Here is an 11,507-nt window from a genome sequence, read left to right on the forward strand (position 1 = left end):
CAGGAATGGGGAGAGAAATTGTGTTTGTAAACTAATTTCCACGCATTCAAAGCTTGTTTATGAAAGTTGGACAACTTGATTGGGAGTTTAGTACATTTAAAATCACAAGCAAGTAGAAAATTAAGACCACCACATTTTTTGAAGATTAAATTGGGAATGAAAAACCATGGAAGGCTATTATCACAAAGACAATGCTTGATCCAATTAATTTTAAATATATTATTGATAGTGTCAAAGTCTAAAGCATTTAGTCCTCCTTCTGATACACTTCTAATTATGGTTTTCCTTTTAATATATTCTGTCTTACCTCTCCAAATAAATTTAAATAAGATTTTATCAACTGCAGCACACATTTTAGAATCTACATAAAGAGATAACGCTGGATATACAATTCTGGAGATGCCTTCAGCCTTTGATATCAACACACGACCTTGAATAGATAAATTTCTTTGGAGCCAACAGTTAAAAATATTTCTTGTTTTTTGTAATCTTTTCAAAAAATTTTCTGTTAGTCTCTCAGCATCTGATTTACTAATTACAATACCCAAGTATCTGACTAATTGTTTAACCTGTATTCCAGATATATATGAGTCTTCAAGTTGGTGTACAGCCATAATCTCACTCTTAGCCTGATTCACAGTTAGACCTGAGGCATCAGAGAACAATTTAAGTGCCTCCAAAATAACAGGGACCTGATCTTTGTTTTTCAAAAATAAACAAGTGTCATCAGCGAGTTGACTAATAGTTAAAGTGAAATCTCCTATCTCAATACCTTTGATTTGAGAGCAATGCAGAGTGTAAAGATTCAAAGTTTCGGCTACTAATAAAAATAAAAATGGGGAAATAGGACATCCCTGTCTAATGCCTCTTTGGATACCAAAACGAGCAGACGTACCATTAGATAAAGAAACACTACTTGAAATATTTTTGTAAAGTGTGTGCATCATATTTGTAAAAGTTGGGCCAAAACCAAAATAATTAAGAGCTTGATACATGAAATTGTGCTCTACTGTATCGAAAGCCTTACAAAAATCTAAAAATAAAATAAGAGCTTCCTCATTGACCAAATCTGAATAATCTAAGAGGTCTAAGATCAGTCTAATATTGTTTGAAATACTTCTTCCTTTCATAAATCCAGACTGTGTGACAGATATGATTTCCTCCAAACATGGTTTTAACCTATTGGCGTATAGAGATGCTAACAATTTGTAGTCCGAGTTGAGCAGTGTGATTGGGCGCCAATTATCTAAATGCAAGACGTCTTTATTTGGTTTTGGAACTAGTGTTATTACTCCCTGTTTCATAGATTCTGTAAGTTCTCCATTTGCTGCACATTCATTGAACACATTCAAAATAAACTCTCTAATTTCTTCCCAAAAACATCTGTAAAACTCAAACGGTAAACCATCGGGTCCTGGGCTTTTGTTAAATGGTGTTTTTTTGATGATATCATCTAATTCTTTCAATGACATCTCCTCTTCACAAAGGTTTTTGCTGTTTATAACGCAAGTAGCTTTGCAACCTCTATGTTTGCAACAGAGCGGTCATTTGAAGTCGAGAACTTTTCTCCCCCACCTTCACCTGAAGTGGAGGAGGGTGAATTGTCTGTGGACACCAGCTCAAACTGCGGCCTTCACTCAAGCATCGCGATCGGCGTCCGATTATTCTTATATTCAGTCATTTTGAGGTAATTTTTTCCAGGATTATTATTACTATTACGATCATTATATTTTACTGCTATGTGAAAAAAATAATCAGCAAATCGCGCCGGCGCGTTTGTCGACGCCAGATGATTAACTTTAGCCTAATAAGAAGGAACATAAATTGTGATTAAAAATAAATGCTCACTCACATCATGACGCCGCTGCAGTGGTGGAGTTCATGCAGGAAGGGCAGCGTTTGGCAGCGCGAGCTGTGTGGAGAAGCCCATTTCCACCTCCATTGCGTTGGAGAAGCAATCCCACGTAAAATGCAGGTTGCACACTGGAGCGATAGACGAGATTAACTACCTAGGCTACACGAAATAATCTAAATAACTATATAAATGCTATGCTAATATATAAATATATATATATCCGTTTTCAATACTCGTAATTCCAACTCCTGACTCGCTACAGTAGTTTTGACGGAACCAGATGCTTTTATACCAGGGGCTGCCAAGGGCGTGGTGAGCTCGCACCAAGGGCGTGACAGAGTGACGTCAGAGAGTATTCTACGTCAGAGAGTACCCCTACTGAGCTTTCCGTTTCCGTTTAACCTGAAGAGTGCAGCACTCAGACGTTTTTGCACCATATATTTGAAAAGTAAAACACTTTATACCCAAATGTCAAAAAATGTACTCGAATCAATGAACAGCATTTATGAAGCTCCATTCTAACAGATAAGTAACTAAAAAAGTAGGTTTAGTGTTTAGTTACTCTTTAACTAAAAAAAGTTGTTTTAGTGTTTAGTTACCCTTTAACATAGGGTTATCTTTAGGCAAATTCATTTGTACTAATAAGCCCAGCTAACAGGGCATGTTGTTCAAAGTCATCGGTCTTTTTATAATGTTCTAAAAAGCACCAAAAAGTTAGGATATTTAAACATCATAAATGTAACGTTTTTCTGTAACATTTTCGTCTGTTTTTGTTGTTGTCACTACCTTGGGTTGAGTGGGGGAAACGCCCACCTTAAGGACTGTGCAACAAACAAACAAAAATCCGTGAAACAAAAAGTTGGGTCCAGAAGGTATCCTGGTTTGCAGTGACAATGACATCAATTATAAACCAAGGGTGAAAAAATGTCCAGAGTTTTCATGTTATTATTATTTTTGTCAAATAGGTAAAATTAAAAGTTAAGTTAAAACAACGATAGATAAATATGAATATTCATTAATAAACCATGCTGAAAATCAGCCTATTTGAAAAATGTTGTTAGTTGATGCTAACTGGGATTCCCCCCTTCCATATGTAAAGCGCTTTGAGTACCCAGAAAAGCACTAGCCTATTATAAATGTAACAAATTATTAGTATTATTAGTGGGAAGTGATGTCCCCTGGGGGTATTTTACCCCAGCTGGGGTTGTTTTAAACCACAGACTAGGTTTGATTTTTTTTTTGTGTCATTCTAAAACAGAATTATATTTTCCATATTCTTATATATAACTATATGTTCTGCAAAGCAACGCTTTTTTTCATACTGCTGAAAATGAGATAACTTACCGTGAAATCTGTTTTCTCTCAGGTATGTCGGCAGTGTAAGCTTCACAGTGAATACTTCTGCATCACTCTTGTCAGCTTAGTGCATAGCAACAACAAAAACGTATCATGACTTAATCTATTGGTTATTTTGGGGAAAACTGTAGGGGGGCATTTTACACCAAGGAGGCGTTTTCCCCCACATACCCTACTACTTCTTTTCAGATTGTTCAGAGAACATTTAACAGTAACTTCCTCATAATCAGTGCTAAATGATAAATATACAAAACGTTCCAGGAGTGGTCTGGTTAACTTTTTTTCAGGGGTGTCAGGTAAGACCCAGTGATTTTATTGGGGTAGCAAAAAAAAAAAATCCTGCTTCAGATCTAGAGAAAATCACTTAACATGCATCTATCTACAAGTGTAAACAGAACAAAACGGTGAAGTGAGAACTTAGTTCAGCTTGAGTGTGTATGTGGCCTGTGTGCCAGTGCTATAGTTCTTTGAACAGAGAAAAGTCAGCTGTTAAAGCCATTAAAATGCTTTTGCAACAGGGGTGGCCAAGCTTCAGTCCGAGGTGGCACTGGCATAGGCACCACAAACCATAGGCTACCACCCCCCCCCCCCCCCCCCCGCACACACACACACACACACACACACACATAACCAAGAAATGCAATGCACTGAATCAGATACTCCGTCTTAGAAGTATCATAGAAATGATGCTAGTCAAGGACAGACTTTCCTTTTATAGGCTATATAATCATCCAAAACTTGAATTAATATTAAAGAGAATATGACGGAAGTCATTTGTCATCATCAGTTTTAATATTCAGCCATACAGACAGATTCAATGTATTTATGGAGACGAACACCCAAGCCTTTAAATTGGGGAACAAATGTTGTGGTGTTTGTAGAATATTTGCGCTCAGGACTGGAGACCATGCAGTTACATTGCATTTGTGTATTGTCAGCTGTTAATTTAGGAGGAGGATGGACTAATCTGAATGTCAGCACACCCTTTGGTCCTCTTGAAATGATGAGTGTGTGTTCGGAGGGAGTGACGCCCAGTAGCCTATATAAAGACCGACCATAGAGGGCCAGAAATGGACATCATCAGGGACAGAGGAGAACACATCATTTCCAGGAAAAAAAAGATTGTGTAAGTAGAATTTGAACATTTATATTGTAATGTCTGACCATGACACATAATTTGTGCTGTACTGACAATGTAGGGGTGAACTCATGTTAAATGGGACACTTTTTGCCATTGGGATGACTGGGGAAAAGTGTCCCAATCAACCTGGATTGATATTTATTTAAATAAATAAAAGCCTGCGTGTGAAGTGATTCTACAAGAATTCATCAAGTTTAAATTGATTTGATTATTATTACACAATCGCTTAGCAGATAACAATAGAAGCCTACATTTATATAGTTAGAAAGATCATGAAACAAATGTATTTTAAAGTACATTAATTCATTATTTGATATGCATCGTATAATGACTTTCTTAACAAGTGTTACTGATTAATATTTTGGTCTTAAAGTATCCCTGGTGTTTTCTCTCCTACAAAGCAGAGAGATCCAATTATGTTTTGATTTAGAAATACATACAAAATAATAAGAATGTGAATATATAATTTAAAAATAAATGACATTTATTCTTTTTAGTATTCCTTTAGCCACACAAAGCAGGCACTTCTTTTAATCTGGCAGTGCCATTAGTAAAAGACCTATTTCTGGACTCTTATCGTTGCATTCCACACTAGTGAGGTGATATTCTGCCTGCTTAAAGAGACGAGATAGAGACTAAATGACATATTCCTTTGAGATAGGATCCATCTATTTTTATATCTGACCTATCACATATCACATAAATGAAGGTAGTCAATTTTTTTCCTTGTTTTCAAAAAATTGTGATACATTTTCACAGTTAGTAAACTGATTGTAACACTCATCCCTTTAAGTCGATGTTTTTTTGGCAGTTTTGGTTGATTGTCTCTCTTTACATCCCTGTAAATGTCAGAATCTTTGCCAGATACGAGGATGCCAAACTGGGGAGGAGGAGCCAAATGTTCGGCCTGTGAGAAGACGGTTTACCATGCTGAGGAGATCCAGTGCAACAGCCGGAGCTTCCACAAAACCTGCTTCATTTGCAGTAAGTCCTCAATACAATTCAGGTATTAATTGTTACTCTTACTTACTAAAGTAAAAATTAAAGGTATATTAGATATCAGAATCAAAAAGTTTAAGTTCAGGGGGAGTTAAAGTCAGCATGAAATGGAAGTCATGATTGTCTTGTCTTCCCTAGTGTGACATATATCGTAAAACGGCTTCTCAAACAAGAAAAATGTAGGGCGGGACTTGATTTTGTCCATCAAGAATTGATTGGATGGTTGTGGTTTGCCATTGGTCGATCTCTTGTGAACGACAGGTTGCCCCGCCCTCGTGTCAGTAAACACATCATCAGAGAAGTCGCTACAAGAGGGAAGGGAAGTTATTTCGATTAAAGATTATGAGGGTACCTGAAATAATGATATGCACGGATAAATCACACTAAAATATTCCATAACAAAACATTTTGGTTTCATGGATGACTAAGATTTTCCTTGTTGGTTTAAGTCATTTTGAAATTACAGGTGTGTCATACAGGTAAGCAGGTAAAAATGTAATAATAACAAAGATATTTACCACAGCAATTTTAGCCAGTTATTGAATTTTAAAAAGCACAGATATTTTAGAGCAAAATAAGGATAATAGGATAGATGACTGAAAATGCAATTTTTTCACTATAGATCAAAACATCAACTAAAACATTTGTCCAAAGTTATCTCTCGTCTGAGCAAATGTGCATTTTCTTTCAACTGGGTCTGTTATTATATTTGAAAACAAAATGTACCTTTTACTAAAATGTTTACTTCAATAGCAACAATACATATTTGGATAAAGCAATAAACTTTCAGTCAGCATTCTTTTATTCATTTATCTAGTTATGTCAGAATAAGTTAGTTAATGAATCTTGATGAGGTGCCCACCCAAAAAAAAAAAAAAAAAAAAAAAAAAAAAACTAAACTAACTCCCATCAAAATCAAGAGTGCTCTTTGAAATGTTTCCCAGTGAGCAGACAGCTTTCAGTGGCACAGCATTAATTCTTAAACGCTCGAGTCGTGCCAGGAAGGGTGTTGAGTCTGGTAACAGTGTGGTAGAGCTGACACCCCATTCAAGGGCCTGTTTCCATCTGCTGCGGATGACAGCGGCCGGGATACCTCGCTCTCTCACAGCCTCAAAATTAGACCAAGCCAAGCTCCCATGAGCCTCTTGAGCCATCCTGGCTGAAAGTGCAGCAGCTGAGGAACACAGACAGGAGATGACAGCGCTCTGGAGGAGATCACGGGACAACTCGAAACTCTGCCTCTCATAGCAGATTCAAGAATTTGAGATTTTGTGTTGAATGTAGTATGCTGTTTTTTGTTTTGTTCTGCTGGTCTCAATACAACTAGTCTATATATATTAACACCACTGTTCAAAAGTTTGATTTTTTTTTTTAAAGAAATTAATACTTTAATTCAGCAAGAATGCACTAAACAAAAGTGACAGTAAAGATATTTAGAATGTTACAAAAGATTTCGATTTCAAATAAATGCTGTTCTTTTGAACTTTCTATTCATCAAAGAATCCTGAAAAAATATTTTTGCAAAAATATTAAGCAGCACACTTTTTGATATTAATCAGAAATGTATCTTGAGCAGCAAATCAGCATATTAGAATGATTTCTGAAAGATCACTGTGAAACTGAAGACTGGAGTAATGATGCTGAAAAATCAATTTCTAACTACAATTTGTAGCTATTTTATGTTTTGGTGAATTGCGTGCTAATTCATATGAATCCGTAAAATATTATCTCTAAATAAAAGTTTGTATGATCTGCTGACGCCCCAGAGACAGTTATGTGTAGGGATGCTCACGTTTTTTCTAAAAACTGTACGTTTTCATAAGTTTCACTTTGTATACATTCTAATGAAGTTGCCATCTCGTAAAATAGTTTGCTTTTCACATGAGGTCAGGTTGGAAAAGTCAGTTGCCATTACAGGAATAAATTAAATTCTAAAATATATTAAAAGAGAAAACAGTTATTTTAAATTGTAATAATATTTCACAATATTAATGTTTATATTGAATATTTTGGACAAGTAAATGCAGCCTTGGTAAGCATAAAATAAATATTTGAATGTTAGTGTATATTTATATTTTTAATACACATTTATATTTGGTATGGTATTTATGCCATATTTTAACACAGATTTGTCTCTGTTTTTTAGTGGCTTGTCGTAAAGGTTTGGACAGCACAACAGTTGCAGCACACGAGTCCGAGATTTACTGCAAATCCTGCTATGGCAAGAAATACGGTCCAAAAGGTTACGGGTACGGCCAGGGTGCCGGAGCGCTGAGTTCTGACCCGGTGAATAATGAAGAACTTCAGCCTCAAGAGTATGTCCTGAAAATATCTTTCACATGATTCTCGTAGAGACAGCAGCAGTGCAGCTTCTAAGACATTGATATAATTAGCTTAAAAACAAACGATTTAAATCATTATTGGTGAGGCAGTGACACAAAAGCTTGTTAATTATACAACACTGTTTAAAACTAAAATCGGAAAAAAAATGTATGCGTTTTGGCCATTCATTTACATGACAACAGCATTTTGGGGCCTGAAAACGCAACCTTTCGAAAATGGGTTCAAAGTGTTCTGAAAATGATACTATTATCATCACTGTATAAACTACAAAAACGCAAATTTGTGAAACGGTGACGTCATGCACATGCATATAATGTGTTCAGTCTGGTAGTGTTTCTTTACAAAGTGACATCGCCAACTACTGGCCTGGCATGAATAATACAGCGTTTTTAATACAGCGTTTTACTCTGTCACGTGTAAACTACAAAAACATGAATTTGTGAAAATGGTGGTGCGTTCAGTTCGTAGTGTTTCTTTATAAAGTGACATCGCTGGCCTGGCATGAATAATTCAGTTAGTCGTTTAGTCGTTTTTGCTGATCCGTGTGAACTACAAAACTATTCCTCCATCTTTGTCCTGTAAACGTACCCTAAGTCAGTTTAAATTGTCAACATTATCAGTAAATGAAAAGCGAAGCCTTGTTCATGGTACTTTTGCATGACAATAACGTCCTGAAAACAGAAAAGTTTTTCTTTTGCGTTTTTCACACACAGGCGACAACGTTGTCAAGATGGTCTCCTTTCACACAGATCTGCGAAAACGACTAAACGACTAACTGAATTATTCATGCCAGGCCAGCGAAGTCGCCGAGCTCAAATCGCCGAGCTCAAGTAAAAAGTCCGTCAACCCAAATCGCCGGGGGGGGGGTCCCAGGGCCCAAAATTTGGCACTACACCCCTGCAGAGATCATAACGGTATTGTTTTCAAAAATGTGCACTTTGAAACTAATTTTCTACATTTTTTATTTGCAGGCCGCCATAACGCTGTTGTCGTGTAAATGAACGGCCCAAACGCACAAAAAGTTTTCCGTTTTTAGTTGAAAACAGTGTCGTGTAAACCCACCCGAAGAATTTATATGTGTCTGTTATTTTTGTTTTGTGTTTCTTATGTGCGTTTAACATATTAAGGCCTAAAGCACGTCCGACATCTGCGAACTCGAACCCAAGCAAGTTTGCACAGAAATGTGGGAGTACGGACCGCTGTCCTCGCTGCTCGAAAGCAGTCTATGCAGCAGAGAAAGTCATGGGCGCTGGAAAGGTAAATCTGCAGCTACGATGAAAGCCAGAAGCTGGCTCAGAGTTTTTTTCTACTATGCTGTGGTATGGTATGAAATATATGAATATTGAACAATTTAACCGCCGGTATAAGCAGATTTTGAAAAACTGTTCCATTCTCAGCACTCCTGCAATATGCTGCTGTCACAGGTCAGTGCTGTGTAAAGCAGATTTTACCGTAGTACTTTATCAGTCTGTCACTGGTTCTGATCCAACAGCCCTGGCACAAAACCTGCTTCCGCTGTTTATTGTGTGGGAAGAGCCTGGAGTCCACCACGGTGACGGATAAAGATGGAGAGCTCTACTGTAAAGGTACAATCAATCAAATGAGACTGCCAGCTCAATCTCTGATATCACTTAACCAATCAATAGATGGTCTGTGTGATAGACCTAGTTATTGTTCAGCAGCCATTACAGGCCAATCGATGCCATCAATAACACAAATACTGTAGCAGTGATTAAAGCCTGAATGATGCGTGTTAGTTGCATCATGAATGAAGACTGTTTTTGATCATGCTAACATAAATTTGCATTAAATATTTAGATAACATTAAGGTCCCATTAGTTAGCAATGAGTAATACAGTTGTTGCAGTATTTATTCTTCTTTGTTAACCATAGTTAATAAAAATGCATCTGTTCATTGTTAGTTCGGGTCCCTTACATATCATTAACAGATACAACTTTTAATTTTAATAAAGAACAGCACCTGTCAAAAGTTTGGAAACATTAACATTTTTTAATGTTTTTGGAAGAATGTCTCTTATGTTCACCAAGGCTGCATTTATTTAATCAAAAATACAGTAAAAACAGTAATGTTGTGAGATATTATTACAATTTAAAATAAGCATTTTTTATTTTAATACATTTAAAAATGTAATTTATTGCTGTGATGCAAAGCTGCATTTTCAGCATCATTACTCCAGTCTTCATTGTCACACGATCCTTCAGAAATTATTCTAATATGATTTAATGCTCAAGAAACATTTCTGATTAATATCAGTGTTGAAAACAACTGCTTAACATTTTTGTGGAAACAATGATACCATTCAAATATCTGTGGTAAGATTAAAGAAAAGAGAGAGGGAAATTAATACTTTTATTAACCAAGGATGCATTAAATTGATCAAACGTGATGACATTTATGTTACACATTCTATTTTTATTTCTATTTTAAATAAATGCTTTAATAAATTTAATGACTGTTCGCTGAACTTTTTATTCATCAAAGACTCCTGAGAAAAAATATCACCATTTCCACAAAAATATTAAGCAGCAGAACTGTTTTCAACATTGACATTAACAATAAAGGTTTCTTGAGCAGCAAATCAGCTTATTAGAATGATTTCTGAAGGATCATGTGACACTGAAGCCTGGAGTAATGATGCTGAAAATTCAGCTTTGATACTACTGGAATAAATTACATTTATCACATACATAAATTACTTTATTGTAAAGTGTTTCTAAAAATATTGGTAATTATGGAATATTGCTGAACACTACTTGAACCTTAGCCAAGGTTTATTTTATTATTCTTAAAGTTTTTGTCATCTGATTTCTCCGTTTCATTTTTGTTTCTTTTCAGTTTGCTATGCCAAAAACTTTGGTCCAAAGGGGCGGGGCCTTGGGAACATGGGCGTGGTCGAAGACACTGATTGACAAGTTTAAACCAACCCATTGCAGCCTCCTTTTCACTGCACACAACATTTGAATACAACTGTGGGATATCGCCTACTAGTGGCAATTGTAATAGTAAAGGAAGGAGTGCAACAACAAGGGCATTTCACACGGCAGAATGAATAAATTAGTACAAACACACACACACACACACACACATACCTGTATATATATCTCCTGTGACTAGACCATATGCTTTGTGTTGCATAGGCTATCATCCAGTCACTTACGTCCACATTTATTAATGCATCCTAAGTTCAATTCGGATCAATTCGATTTTCCATGGGAGATTAATGACTTCCGTCAAATTAACGAGGGTCCGCCGAATGTCGTGTGCCATGAAAAGGTGGCTTTATACTTAAAGCTGAAGTGTGTAATTTCTGCCATTACCAAACAGAATTTTACAAATATATGTTGTGATGGTGCCAAATGTTCACACTTTTGGGAAACGTATCTTACCAACAGCTTAGGTTAAGGGTAAAGTATTTTAACAATTTTGTTTTACACACTTCAGCTTTAAACATATTATGTTGATGCTATGCACATAGACTACTGCATAAATCAAATGTATTACAATCATATTACTCCTGTCTACTGTAACTGTTTTTATGCTATGACATGGGATCCAAAGAATAAATAAAGTCATCCAACATTGATTAAACGACGATCTGTAACCAAGAAAAAGCACTTTGAATATAGTAATCTAAAGACTTATAAATCAACTAACGCACATTCACACAATAAAATACAGTAATCAGTTCAGGGTAATAAAGTATCTCCAAAACTCTTCGTTATTAGATAATAGTGGCTATAATGCAAGTTACTCAATATTAATTTGTTATTTTAGCCCAGCAACCCATAATA

General features: G+C 36.0%; 1 protein-coding gene across 2 annotated transcripts; it reads left to right on the forward strand.

The window, feature by feature from the left end:
* The first annotated feature begins 1,503 nt into the window (after positions 1 to 1,503).
* Positions 1,504 to 11,295, forward strand: csrp3 (cysteine and glycine-rich protein 3 (cardiac LIM protein)). 2 transcript variants are annotated; one of them, XM_077228076.1, is made up of 7 exons: positions 1,504 to 1,687; positions 4,150 to 4,337; positions 5,205 to 5,336; positions 7,498 to 7,666; positions 8,822 to 8,951; positions 9,187 to 9,280; positions 10,552 to 11,295. In XM_077228076.1, the coding sequence occupies exons 3-7, from the start codon at positions 5,225 to 5,227 to the stop codon at positions 10,623 to 10,625; spliced, it is 579 nt and encodes a 192-aa protein (XP_077084191.1). In that variant the 5' UTR covers positions 1,504 to 1,687; positions 4,150 to 4,337; positions 5,205 to 5,224; the 3' UTR covers positions 10,626 to 11,295. The 2 variants fall into 2 exon arrangements, with proteins under 2 accessions (XP_077084191.1, XP_077084192.1); XM_077228077.1 differs by lacking the exon at positions 1,504 to 1,687 and having other exon boundaries at positions 4,231 to 4,337; positions 5,217 to 5,336.
* Positions 11,296 to 11,507: the final 212 nt, after the last annotated feature.

Source organism: Siphateles boraxobius, unplaced genomic scaffold, assembly GCF_051911475.1.
Source record: "Siphateles boraxobius isolate OS27281-9 unplaced genomic scaffold, OSU_SipBor_1 130, whole genome shotgun sequence".
NCBI lineage: Eukaryota > Metazoa > Chordata > Actinopteri > Cypriniformes > Leuciscidae > Siphateles > Siphateles boraxobius.